This window comes from Elgaria multicarinata, chromosome 2 (genome assembly GCF_023053635.1).
Source record: "Elgaria multicarinata webbii isolate HBS135686 ecotype San Diego chromosome 2, rElgMul1.1.pri, whole genome shotgun sequence".
NCBI lineage: Eukaryota > Metazoa > Chordata > Lepidosauria > Squamata > Anguidae > Elgaria > Elgaria multicarinata.
In genome coordinates, this window is record NC_086172.1 from 125573447 (window position 1) to 125588042 (window position 14596).

Sequence of the window (14596 nt, forward strand, 5' to 3'; positions counted from 1 at the left end):
ATCATAAAATATTTTATACTGATTTCTAAACCTTCCTGTTTAAGCCAAATGAAAACCCAATATTGTGTAAGCAGGTATGCCTACATTACTCTTTTGTCACCTTTGTTTAAGCCAATCAGCAAAGACCTCCTGACTGTCTTGCTCACCTGGACCTCAGGAAAGAAAGAAGAGTCTATTACCTTCTTTCTTACACTAAAAATCCATTTCCCCAGAGCAATCTTAAAAGACTTGTTTTAGTTTGTTTTTATTAAATCCTGTAAGAAAAGGGATAAAAACAGCAACCCAGATCCACAAATTACTCAGGCGCAGTGAGGGAGAGAAGAGGTCCTCTTCCATCCTTTCTGCTCATGTGAGGGAACTGGCTGTCACTTCCGGTTATGACCTTACCTCGGAGTAAATGAAGCCGTGCTCTTTGCGCATGCTTGAGGTCCGAAGCAGACATTCCTGCCGAACTGGTTTGAACAAGTTCTGTCATGCTGTCAAGGTGCGCACGCAATTCCTTTGTATCAAATGTGTGCGCGCGCAAGTTCCCTTTGTACGAAGGGCAGGCGTTCCCTTTGAATGAGGGGCGTGTATAAAAAGCCCCTCCCCCCAGTCCCGAGGGCAGCCGCCCGTGGACTCATCCCGTGCTGCTGTTTCGCTAGCGAATAAAGCTATCTGTTAAACAAGAACTTTGGTGTGGACTCCGGTTTCTCCGTGTGGGCTCCAGTTTTTCCGTAACATTCCTGGCGCCCAACGTGGGGCCGCTTCCTTCAACAAGGAAACCTCACGGAGTACTGGACAGCCTGCCAGGGAGATTTCCCCCACCAGCTCGCCTCCTTGCAACCCCCCCGCAGGCGTACGTCGACACTCATTGGGAGCGCGCCTTCAGCTTGCCTTCGGCTTTGCTGATGCCTGGTGATCTGGGGATGGACTGACCGGAGGGGGTGGCGTGGACGCAGCTGAACCTCTGTGGAAGTTTTGCTACAGATACCTTTCTAACCGGCGCCGGAACTTCAAACAGGCAAGTAACAATGAGCTCTCTGTAATCTGTTTCTGTTCTGTCCAGCCAGCTCCCAGGAGCTGAAGGAGGGGCTGGATCAACCCCTCAGAAGCCAGAATGTTTCTCTCTGTAATCTGTTTCTGTTCTGTTCAGCCGGCTCCCAGGAGCTGAAGGAGGGGCTGGATCAACCCCTCAGAAGCCGGAAGGTTTCTCTGTTTTCTGTTTCTCTGCTGGGCTGGATTTGGGAAAGAGGGTGTTGTCTCTGTGTAATTGGTGTGTGAATGGCAGCCTGATTTCCATAGTTGGCCGTTGGATCCATCAGTCCTCTGGTGCCATTTGGTACCTGGAAATTCCGGCAACGTGGGCTGGCAGCGTGTGATTGTGAACCTATTGTTTCACCAGCTGACTCCCCCACTACCGATAGCCAGTTGGTTCCCCGTCTACCCACCTGATTTGTCTGTCTGTCTGGTGAATTTAGAAAGTTAGGATGGGGGGAGGTTCTTCCACTCCATTAGATCTCATGGTAGAGCATTTTGCACAAGTTTTTGATACTTCGCAGTGTAATGTTCAAACCATGACTTATAAGTGCCATTGGACTTGGCCGAGCCTAGGCCCCCTTGTGGCCTGGCCGCCACAAGGCACCTTTTCTGAATCCTATATTACCAGAATATATAATTTAGCTATAGTAGAAGGGGGGCCTCTGACTCCAGAAGATATCCCATACATTGAAGGGTGGCTGAAAGTGGCTAAGCTCCCCCCACCATGGGCGAAAAAGATGGTTGAAAAGGCAGCCCTAATAATGATGAACCAGGCGAAGAAAGATAAAAGAATCCAACCCCACCGCCTGAAGCAGCTCACTTACACTGCTTCAAAGGACAAACCAATCATACCTTGTCCTCCAGAAGAACTGCCGCCGCCTTATGTTTCGCCTACGGCGCCCCAGATGAGGCCCCCACCAGTGGTGCCCACTGCTCCAGTCCCGCTACTACCTGGACAAGCAGACATTCTGCCCCCCTCACCGGCCCCGAGCGCGTCATCTCCTCCCCGCCAGGAGGATGTGCCTGGCCCCAGCCTACCACCACGTCGCCAGGAGGATGTGCCTGGCCCCAGCCTACCACCACGTCGCCAGGAGGATGTGCCTGGCCCCAACCTACCACCACATCCACGACACGTTGTTGCCTCTGAAGCCAGTTCAGAAGAAGAAGGGCCCAGCCACCACCACAGCTCTAGCCGAAATAGAGAACACGTTGTTGCCTCTGAAGCCAGTTCAGAAGAAGAAGGGCCCAGCCACCACCGCAGCCCCAGCCGGAATAGAGACCTGACTGCTGAATTACAGAGGTCCAAAATGAAGACCCGAGCCCGGATGAAGGAAAAGGGGAGAGAAGCCAACAGAATCCTGCCAGTCAGGGAAGCCACAGCCCTGGTTCCTGGACAAGATGCCAACGGTCAACCAAGCTACCAAACTGTTACTACTTACACTTACCTGCCTTTCCAATCCTCAGACCTCCTTAATTGGAAAACTCATGGCCCAGGTTATGAAGAAGAACCAGAAAAGTTCCTAGATATGATTGAAAGAGTTATTGCTGCCCATAATCCAACCTGGAGCGACATCCAGCAACTAATGGGCTACCTCCTCACAACTGAACAGAGACTGCAGATCCAAGCCAATTTGGAAGAGGCTGCAGGAATCCGAGGGCAGTTAGACAACCAACCAGACTCCCAGGTGACCCTCGCCAAGTATGCACCTCGACTAGACCCAAGATGGGACATCCAAAATGCAGATCACCGGGCCCTTCAACGTGAATACCAGCAGGCTTTCATAGAGGCCGTGAAAAAAGGCAGACGAAAGATGATGAATATGCAAAAAATACATGATGTAGTACAACAGAAAGAAGAAAGCCCGGGGATGTTCCTTGAAAGACTGATGAAAGCCTACCGCCGATATACTCCCATAGACCCTGAACATCCGAACAACAGGCAGACCGTAGTTCTCTCCTTCGTGTCACAAGCAGCCCCAGATATTAGAAAGAAATTACAGAAGGCAGATGGGTTTGAAGGAATGTCACTAACGCAACTGAAAGCCTTGGCTGACCGAGTTTATGTCAACCGGGAGGTTGAAGAGAAAAAAGAGCAGGTTAAGTTGATGAAGGAAAAAGCCAGCCTCATCGCGGCCGCCCTGCGCCCGGAAGTTCCCCAACTGACAGATAAGAGATCACACCGGCCAGTCCTAGGCCGAAATCAGTGTGCATACTGCAAAGAAGAGGGCCACTGGAAGACAGAGTGCCCCGTAAGACCACAACAGAATGTCATTGCTGGACTAAATCGAGGCCGCGGACGTGGGGCCCCTCGAGGAAGAGGCCGTGGCTATCCTGGTCCTGCACCAACTGCCTTCCCCAGTCCACAAGGAACACCTCTGGAACCACACTTTCGCGATGCCGTCCGAACTATGACCATGGAAGATTGCTATGAAGAAGAAGACTGACAGCCTCCGCGGGGACCCTTACCTCCCGACCCCGTTATGGAAATAACAGTGGGAGGACAGAAAATTAAAGGACTAATAGATTCAGGAGCGCAGAGGTCAGTCTTGATTAATGCCTCCCACTTGCCCCTTCAGAAGAAAACTTCCGTGCCAGTTGTGGGGGCAGGAGGCCAGGTTTTACGAGCACCCTGTTTCAAGCCCCAAGGGATCCAGATAGGAGCCTGCGCCACGAAACATGAATTCATCCTGATCCCGTCCTGCCCCATACCACTTATCGGAAGAGACCTCCTTTGTAAAGTCCAAGCGACCCTGTCTTTCCATCCAGATGGCAAGGTCACAGGTACTGCTGGAGGGCAGCCACTTGTCATCACCTGTCCCCTCAGAGAAGCGTGGAGAATGGGACCTTCTATGGGCCTCTGCGCTCCACTCCACACTATCCATACCGAAGTCGCCCTTCGAGTCATCCGAGCCGTGCCAGGGGTCTGGGCCGAAAACAATCCCAGAGGGTTAGCATTGTCAGCTTATCCTGTCATCACTGATCTGAAGCCCACTCATGTTATTGTTAACCAGCCACAGTACCCCATTCCCTTAGAAGCCAGAGTTTCAATGCATGAGCACCTTGAAAAACTGCTGCAACTTGAAGTCCTGGTCCCCACCGTTTCACCCTGGAACACACCCCTCCTCCCAGTCAAGAAACCGGGCACTAACCAGTACAGACCAGTTCAAGACCTTCGCCTTGTGAACCAGCAGACGAAAGACATCGCAGCCACAGTAGCAGACCCCTACTCCCTCATCGGACTGATACCAGGTGACAGCCTATGGTATTCGGTCATCGACCTCAAAGACGCCTTCTTCACGGTTCCCTTGCACCCTGATTCCCAGAAAATCTTTGCCTTCACATGGGAACACCCCCGGACAGGGCGAAAGAGACAATTCACGTGGTCCCGCCTCCCACAAGGTTTCAAGAATTCCCCAACTCTCTTTAGCCGCCAATTGGCTGGGGATTTGCAAAAATACCAGGAAGAAGTTGGCCTAGTCCTCCAATATGTAGATGACCTCCTTTTGCCCCGGCATACTGAAGAGACCTGCCTCCTTGACACCATTGCCCTGCTCAGACATCTGGAGACTGCAGGTTACCGTGCTAGTCAAACCAAAGCCCAAATCTGTAAACAAGAAGTGACATATCTGGGGTTTATCATCAAGAAGAACACTCGACTTTTAGCTGCCAGCAGGACCCAGGCAATCAATTGTATACCCCAGCCCCGGAACAAAAAAGAATTACGAGTTTTCCTGGGCATGGCAGGGTACTGCCGGATCTGGATCCTGAACTACGCCGCCCTGACACAGTCCCTCTATGAACTCTTGAAACAGAAAGTCCCTGAATCCGGGACCCTAGACTGGACATCTGAAGCAAAAGAGAGCCTCCGGAATCTTAAATCAGCCCTTACCAGTCCACCCGCTCTAGGACTACCTGATATCAGCAAGCCCTTCCACCTGTATGTAGACGAAAGGAAGGGCACAGCCGTGGGCGTTCTGACCCAGAGAGTGGGTTCGTGGAATCGGCCTGTAGCATACCTAAGCAAGAATACTGATCCTGTGAGCAGAGGTTGGCCAGGATGTCTCCGATGTATCGCCGCCGCATGCCTGCTCTTAACTGAAGCCATTAAACTTACCTATGGGCAGCACATAGAAATCACTGCCTCACACTCCATGAAAGCTCTGCTAGAAACCCACGGACCAAAGTGGATGACCAACTCCCGACTTGTCAAATACCGAGCGCTGCTGTGTGAGAACCCTAACGTGCAAGTGAATGACTGCGTAGCCCTGAATCCTGCGACTCTGATGCCTTTGCCTGAGCCAGTTATACATGATTGCCAAGAAATAATGGACACTGTCCATTCTAGCAGACCCGACCTAAAAGACAGTCCTGTGCCTGGCAGCATCATCCTTTTTACTGATGGAAGCAGTTTTGTCCAGCACGGTGTCAGAAAGGCGGGTTACGCCATAGTAACAGAAGATGAGGTCCTAATCGCTGAAGCGCTTCCACCTGGCACGTCCGCTCAGAAAGCTGAACTCTTAGCTTTAATCGCTGCACTAGAATGGGGAAGAGAAAAGAAGATCACGGTCTACACAGATTCAAAATATGCATTTCTTACTCTCCAAGTACACGGAGCATTGTACCGAGAGCGAGGGTTCCTCACAGCCGAAGGAAGAGAAATAGCACATTCACAAGAGATCCAGAGGCTCTTACAAGCTGTATGGCTACCAGAGAAGGTTGCGGTGATTCACTGCAGAGCACACACCGGGAAATCTAACCCAATTGCTCGAGGGAACCAGAGGGCGGATCAGGCTGCCAAAGACGCCGCCAACCAGCCAGTACGAGAAACAAGCCACGCCCTCTTGATTTCCCTGCCACCTCTTGCCATGACGCCTCCGTATAGCCAAGAAGAAGAGAAAGAAGCTGAAGAACATAAATACAGAAAAGAAAAAGGCTTCTACATTTTGCCGGACGGCCGAGTTTGGGTGCCAGAACGTCTTGCCAGAACTGCGGTGTACCACATGCACAGACAATGCCATCTAGGCAAAGAAGCCCTTCGGCATCTGATCGAAAAGACCATGTACATAGACAAGTTAGCCACCCACTGCATGGAAGCTTCCAAAAGATGTGTCACCTGTGCACGAAATAACCCAAAGAAAGGACCTGTGCTTCCCCCAGGCCAGATACTCCGAGGCAGCCGACCCTTTCAAGTTATGCAAATTGACTTCACCCACATGCCGCCAGCTGGAGGCTACAAGGTCGCCCTTGTAGCCGTATGCACGTTCTCGGGATGGGTAGAAGCATGGCCAGTCAGATCAGAAGGGGCAAGAGAAGTAGCGAAACACCTGATCCAAGACCTCATCCCTCGCTATGGCCTGCCCCAGCAGCTGAACTCTGACAATGGACCAGCTTTCCAAGCCGAGCTCACTGAAAAACTTAGCAAAGCACTTCATATAGACTGGAAGCTACACTGTGCTTGGAGACCGCAGAGCAGCGGGGCAGTAGAAAGAGCCAACCAGACCCTGAAACTACACCTTCGCAAAATGTGCGCAGAAACACACTCTAAATGGACTCAGATGCTCCCTGTTGCCTTGCTCCACATGAGGTGCACCCCCCGAAGTAACGGGCTGACTCCATATGAACTAGTCTATGCCAGGCCTCCGCCGCTGCCAGCTACAGTCGAGACCCTGCCACTTCGTGGCGAGATCAACCTTAATCGGATTCTAAAAGAACTGAATCAGACAGTGCTAGAAATGAGCCAGCATACTGAACAGACTCCCTTAGGAATAGTTATCCCTGTTCATGGCTTCAAGCCTGGGGATGAAGTCTGGGTAAAGAGTTATAAAGAAAGCCTGTTAGGGAAGACATGGGACGGGCCATATACCATTATACTGACTACTCCTACTGCTTTAAAGGTCCAAGGGAATTCCAGTTGGATTCATTGGAGCCGAGCAAAATTAGCCGCACCCGAGAGATGGCAGGCCACGAAAGGTGCGGGCCTAAAGCTCACCCTGAGGAAACAGCCCTCACCGCTGGACGCGACGGGAGAAGACTCCTCGGGACCGGCAACCGAGGGAGCGAAATAACTGGGGGCGCTGCATCCCCTCTCAACCTGGAAAGAAGAGGTGGACACCGCCCGAAGCATGTTCTGCCTATTTTGCTCTTCCTTTTGACCCTGAGCATATCATCCCAGAAGTCAAAACTTGATCTCTGCTCCTCTTGTATACAAACAGTGAAACTGCATAACCAAATCAAACAGACTATTATATATCAGAGTAAATTGCAGTGTACTGAGACCAAAACGTCTTGCACTTTCCGTAATGTTTCTTTCTCAGTATGTTCACTGAATAACAAAGTCACATGTTTTGATCCCAGAGAAAATCCTGTTAAATGGCACTTAGAGGTCAGAGATGCTAACAAGCAGGGTACACTATTGCAGAAAATACCCCTTAGAACCCCAAATTCTCCAGCTTCTGTGATCATAGACCCTTGCAAGATCTCCCACTGGCCAGATCAGTGTGGGGATCTCAGCTGGGAGAAGACATACATGCACGAAGACAAATATATATGTCCCTCCACAGACCCGATGCGGTCTACCATCCCCAAACAAGCCAATTGCGATAACAGCTGTCCTTATTGGAACTGTGTATGGTGGGCCACTTATTCAACAACACCCCCCCTCGGTAAAATCCACGCCTCCTTAACCAAAGTGCCAGTCCTCAGTAACTGCAAGGCACAACAGTGCAACTTGGTGAATTTTACCGTTTTTAACCCACAACAGTTCGTGACCACTTTTGGGAACCAATTCGGGCTCCGCATCCATGGACGGGGAGCAGATCCCCTGGGGCGGATTTACCTAAAACTCGCTCAGTTTGTAGAAACAGGCCACACCATACAAGAGCACTTCTTCCAAGACTTTTGGAAAGAAGTCGAACAGCCTTTTGAAGTGCCAGAGATAGCGCGCAACCTCTTTGTCACTTTTGCAGAAACTGTCGCTGCAACGCTGAATGTATCAAATTGTTATGTATGTGGAGGAACCAACCTAGGAGACCAATGGCCTTGGGAAGCCCAAGAATACAATGTCAGCCAGCCGTATAATGAGACCACTGACCCCAACCCCCATAGTCAGTGGATGCTGACAGACACCCTAATTGGAAGGTGGTGCATCCAAAGAATATCCTCCGGGGCTCCCAAGATCGGGGAAACCCCGTGTCAGACCATTACTACGCTGAACCAAACTATCTTGTCCTATTGGCCAAATCAAACTGTCATACCCCCTAATCGACTATGGCCAAGCACACTTCAGGCCAGATTGAATACTATTCAAAATAGCGCCTGGACAGCCCCCAGAGGATTGTATTGGATATGTGGAAACTATGCATATTCCGAACTACCTGAACCCTGGGAGGGCACTTGTACCATAGGGGAGATCAGACCCTCTTTCTTCTTGATCCCTTTAACTGATGGGGTCCGCCTAGGTCATACAGTTTATGATCGAAAGCGTAAAGACCTGACCAATATAAAAATTGGTGACTGGGCAGATGAAGACTGGCCCCCTGAGCGGATAATCCAATATTATGGGCCTGCCACTTGGGCACAAGATGGTATGTTTGGTTACAGAACACCAATATACATGCTAAACCGTATTATCCGGTTGCAAGCAGTATTAGAGTTAATTACCAATGAGACTGCACGCGCTCTGAATGTCTTATCCAAAACCCAGACCCAGCTTAGAAACGCAGTATATCAGAACCGTTTGGCTTTAGATTATTTACTCGCTGCGGAAGGAGGCCTTTGTGGGAAATTTAATCTCAGTAATTGTTGTTTGCAAATAGATGACAACAAGAAAGTCATCGAAGACATCACGAATCGAATGGTTAAGTTAGCCCATGTTCCAGTCCAGACGTGGAAAGGGTTTGAATGGGCCGAGGGCTTAGGCTCGTGGTTCAATTGGTTTGGTGGGCTAAAAGGGATGATCGGTATTGTTGTTGTAGGAATTTTGTTATGCTTGCTGGTACCCTGTCTTATGCCAATGATTATACAAAGTTTGAAAGATATGATAGAGCAAATTGCAGATAAACGTACTGCAGTGCACCTAATGGCCTTGCAGGAATACAGGCCAGTTCCTATCAATGAAGACACTCTGTAATAATGATAGCACTCTGTGCCTTCGCTAAGAGTGTATCAAAGGGGGGAATGTGAGGGAACTGGCTGTCACTTCCGGTTATGACCTTACCTCGGAGTAAATGAAGCCGTGCTCTTTGCGCATGCTTGAGGTCCGAAGCAGACATTCCTGCCGAACTGGTTTGAACAAGTTCTGTCATGCTGTCAAGGTGCGCACGCAATTCCTTTGTATCAAATGTGTGCGCGCGCAAGTTCCCTTTGTACGAAGGGCAGGCGTTCCCTTTGAATGAGGGGCGTGTATAAAAAGCCCCTCCCCCCAGTCCCGAGGGCAGCCGCCCGTGGACTCATCCCGTGCTGCTGTTTCGCTAGCGAATAAAGCTATCTGTTAAACAAGAACTTTGGTGTGGACTCCGGTTTCTCCGTGTGGGCTCCAGTTTTTCCGTAACATTCCCAAGAGCACCCTCCTTTCCCTCCCCTCTTTCTCTCCCTTCTTTCACAGAGAAGGAGATCAACAGAGTTCCCCATCACTTCACAAGTCAGCAGATAAGGAGAGGGGAATTTTTGTGTGTGCAATCTTCTATTTTCCTTCTGACCAACAACCCGGCTGGAAGGAAGGGAAGCCAGGCTTTGCCACCACAGCCATGCCTTCCCCACCACGTGGCTCTCATGTTCGGCTGCAGACGCCTGTTGTCCTCTCACTGCAGCAGAGAAGAAAAGACAGCGCTGCACTAGCCAGCTTCCCTGCTCTTCCACTACAGGGATGACATGCTTAACCCTTTAAGGCCCAGATTGGAGCAGTGCGTGGATGGGGCCTTAAAGGGAAAAGCATGTAATTCCAGACATTATTGAAAATTCTACAATATCCACCCTGACATCCAAAAATCATTGATTTCCCGGAGGAATCTGGGGTGAAAAACAGATATGGTCACTGTTGTAGGCTGGATGTTGGACTAAATGGATTTGTGGTCTAATCCAAGAACACTGTGTTTATACTCATAATCTGGCAACACATAACCTGTACTACTTTAAAAAGCAAGTGCAAAAATATCTAACCTTTCCAAATGGGGTGTGCAGGCTAGTTTATAGGGATTTTTATTTAAAGGGAGGAAAAACCTGGCAAATTTATGGAGCATGTTTGCTTAGGCAAGTTGCAAACTTTAAGATCAATTGTGGCCGGTGGAACAAATACAAAATCATGGTCAAAATGGATGAAGTGTGCGCCACACATGTCTTTTGTCAACCCTTGTTTGCAGAATCTTTCTCCAAAGGAGTTTGTTGACATATAGAATAATTTGATTTTAATTCTGTAGAGTATAATCTTTTTAAAAATTAGTTAAGTGGAAAAAGGATATTTAGTCTAGTCTGCCAAGATACATACTTTCAGATATGTATGTTTCAGAATGTTAAAAACCAGGCCAGCTAGCCTGGAACTTTGGACATTGTTCTTAGTAGCTTTACACTTGAAAAGCAAATAACAGATTTTAGGCAACTGTCGCAACAAGGCGAATACAACAGTGACTCAGTTTTTCTGTGTAATACATGGGGTTGTTCAGTTGCTGCTCTCTTGGGCCATTTGTTTGGTCCCTGGAAAAAGTGATGGGGTAGCTGAAGGCAACAAGGGAGAGGGCCCAGTTATGGAACGATCTCCCTGTCGAGGCCGCCTGGCGCCAACATTGTTATCTTTTCGGCGCCACATCAAAACTTTTCGCTTCTTCCAGGCCGTTAACAACATATGCTGAGTTTTTAACTGACCCCAGAATAGTTGTTTTAAATGGATATTGTTGTTTTTATGCTTCTGATGGTTTTACATTTTTTGTATATTTGTTTTTAATGTTCACACCATTTTTAACTTTTGTAAACCGTCCAGAGAGCTTCGGCTATGTGGTGGTATATAAATGTAATAAATAAATAAATAAATAAATACTCCGTTTCCGAGGAATTTACCTTTGGAATTGGCCTTTTGTGGTTACGTACAAAAAGCATGCATTACTGCTGCAGTGGGCAACTGGTAGGCCGAAACATCTGGAGGGTCACAACTCCCATCAGCCTCAGCTAGCATAGCTAATGGTGAGGAATGATGTAAGTGTAGGCCAAAACATTTGGAGACCATAAATTAGGGTGACCATATTTAGGAAACCAAAAAAGAGGACACCTAGTGTGTGTGTGGGGAAGCCACTTTCTGAGTCCTGCAGAAAGTACGTTATTCCCCCGCCACCTTAAAGAACCCGATTGGAGTGGAGGAGGGGAAAGGATTTCATTCTGCACCACCACCATCCACTCCAGTTGGGGCCTTTTCTATAACGTCCACGAATGACCCACTTTCCCCTTTAAGACCTCAATTGGAGCTCGGGGTGGGGGAATGATGTGCCTCAAGAAAGCATGTCATTCCCTCCTGCCATGCTAATGGCAGCCTTAAAGAGGAAGGTGTGTCATTCCAGGACATTATTGAAAATTATAGAAAATCCCCCCTGACACCATGGAAAGGACAAAAACCAGGACAAGTCCGGGGAAATCCTGACAGTTGGTCACCCTACATAAATTGCCCACCCTTACGTTAGTGCATTCTGGAGTGCCCCAAGAAGACAAACAAGTTCTCAGGATGCAACAATAAATTTTGTGAACCGCCCAGAGAGTTCCGGCTATTGGGCGGTATAGAAATGTAATAAATAAATAAATAAATAAATAAATTTATTAACAAAAGTCACCAGTAGCATAATACAGGAGACAACCTTTTTGCTGTGAAAACACTTCAGACTATTTTCTATCCCCTGATGAAGGCCTCAAAACAAGGGACAGGCCAAAATGCATTGGGCTTTTTGTAAACAAATTTATTCTTGCATCCTGAAAACTTGTTTCTTTTCTTAGTGTACCTACTTTGGATGTTCACCTCTCTCTGCTTTTTTCATTCTGGAGTGCCCACCTCCATCCAATGGTTACATCTGGGGGCCCAGATTTTGTTGAGTTTTAGGAAAGAAAGCAGGGAGAATGTAATGGAAGCCAGTGTGGCGTAGTGGCTAAAGTGTTGGACTGGGAGTTGGGAGATCCGGGTTCTAGTCCCTGCTCGGCCATGGAAACCTACTGGGTGACTTTGGGCCAGCCACAAACTTTTCAGCCCAACCTACCTCACAGGGTTGTTGTTGTGAGGATAAAATGGAGAGGAGGAGGATTATGTACGCCACCTTGGGTTCCTCGGAGGAAAAAAGGTGGGATATAAATGCAATAAATAAATAATATAATATGCAAGCACAAACATAATGATAGAAAATATAGCAAGTGAAGTGTGTTCACATTTTGTGTTTTGCTATTTTATTGTTTTACTCTGTACAGCACCATGCACACTGATGGTGCTATATAAATAAATAAATAAATAATAATAATAATAATAATAATAATTTACCTATGCTTCTTTTAAAAAATGTATAGTCAATTTAAAGAATTCAAATATATTTTTCTTCTCATTTTAGTTTTTAATAAGCGACCGTGACAGAGACCCACAGTGTAACCTCCACTGCTCCAGGTCGCCCACCAAGCCCCTCTGTGCCTCCGACGGCAGGACGTATGAGTCGATGTGTGATTATCAGAGAGCAAAGTGCAGGGACGCGAGCCTGAGTGTGGCCCATCGAGGCAGATGCAAAGGTAAGACAAAGGAGGTTCTCTTGACATGGAATGGGAGCGTGTTGTGCAGTTTTTCAAAGCAAACATTGTTATTTCAGGAAGCCTTCCTTAAGTGACCAGCTGCGGTTTCTATTTCTGTTTAAAAAATATTAATTATTTTAACATGGTGTGGAAAGGTATACAAATTTTGTCAATAAATAAATAGACAGAAAAGTGTAGACAGAAAAAAGTCCGACAACTCCTAGCACTCTGTAGCCACCTTATAGGACTAAGCATGTATAGGACTGCGCCAGAAATGTCTTTGGCAAATAAAGGGGCCCTGGAGGGGAGAATGGGAATATTGGTAGAGAGTAAAGGGATCAAATAGTGATCGCTGAGTGGTGTTTTTTTAATTATTGTTTAGGCATGTGACATTAAAAACATCTTTTTAAAACAGAAAAAACTCATAGCACATAGAAGTGATACACTGAAATGATACATAGAAAGCAAAGCAAAAGTATCATTTTAAAATAAAAAATAATGTCTATAAGTAATTTTAAATTAAAAAAATATATGCTGGCGATATTGAGGCTTCTTTAGGGTGTAATGTGCAACACAAGCAGACCTTTTGGCACGTTGTTCTCCTCTTAAGTTGTCATCTTCATAGCAATAGAGTCTGTGATGCGCTGGATATGTTTTATTTTGTTACGTGTTTCAGAGCTAAACAGCTCTCTTGAGATGAATAAAAATAATCATAAATAACAATAAAACATGTTTAGAAGTAAAATGCAAAATTCACAATAACAACTAGATAAAAACAATTCATTCTAAAACTAGTAGTAAAATAGCAGCAATTGTTAAAATGACAACTTAAGGAGTGCGGGCCAACATCATAAATCAGCTAAGTGGATGTAAACAACCAGATCTTTAGAGTTCATTTAAAAATGGTCAATGAGGGACGTAGATCCACTTCCCCTGAAAGGACATTCCATAATGATGAGGCGCTGTGACGGCCCTGCCTCTTTTGCCTGCTAACCTGATGAATCTTACTAATGGGCATGTGAGCAGGGCCTCCATGGCCGATCTCAAGGACCAGGCTAATATAGGTGAGAGGTGCCTCTTCAAACATGTGCCTCTTCATCTCAAGGGGAGGTGTTTGTATGCTTTATTCCCATTTTGTCTGTGCGTTATTCCCACAGACAAAAGAATCACCTGCTAAGGCAGTGAACCCATAACTGCACCAAGGTCTCATCATCCACTGCATATAATATCCTGAAAAAGAAGGACTCGAGCTAGGTAACCATGTCCTGTTAGATGTTTGGGCACCATTTACAACATAAGTAATATCACATTTACTTCTCCTTACGCAAAAGGCAGAACCATTGCAACTCTAACAAAACTTCCCTGGTACTTTGGCATACAATTGAATAAATTCAATCTTATTCCTGCCCATAGCATACAAATATAATAAAGCAATTGCACACAGGAGGAAGAACATGTGGATCAATGAGAACCGGGGAGGCTAGGTATTTTCAGTTCTGGGCAAAGTCCAGTAGACAGGCAACTTGGAGACTTGTTTGTTGGGTGCATGTAGTATAGTTCAGTTCTGGGATATGCAATTTATGTTTTGCGTAGTCTAGGATTGGAGTGCGTTGCCTCTGGGATAAGGACTTTCTTGTAGTATGCTGTGTACATCTAGGTAGGTAGACTTTGAAGCTTCATGTCAATATTGCTAACCTGTCTTTGTCAGTGACCTCTTAGAGTGTCACTTGAGGCAGTCGCTAGGAGGGTAGGTTATTATATACACTTCCTAGACCTATGCTGGAGTGCTGATCTCTTCTACCTCAGGCTGAGGGAGGTCCTGGGTGTCTTTATCCTG

The 14596-nt window shown here is 47.1% G+C and overlaps 2 protein-coding genes across 2 annotated transcripts in view; both read left to right on the top strand.

Moving 5' to 3' along the window:
* Positions 1 to 14596, top strand: part of SMOC1 (SPARC related modular calcium binding 1) — a 124327-nt gene that overhangs the window by 39928 nt on the left and 69803 nt on the right. Inside the window, exon 2 of the mRNA XM_063118436.1 lies at positions 12588 to 12759. Within this exon, the coding sequence (XP_062974506.1) occupies positions 12588 to 12759 (172 nt within the window). The remainder of the gene's footprint in view (positions 1 to 12587; positions 12760 to 14596) is intronic.
* LOC134391908 (uncharacterized) lies at positions 3501 to 6935 on the top strand (the record flags this gene model as incomplete). Its single annotated transcript, XM_063115832.1, has 2 exons — positions 3501 to 5896; positions 6029 to 6935. Coding segments are annotated over exons 1-2 (3303 nt in total), but the record flags the coding sequence as incomplete, so codon positions are not given.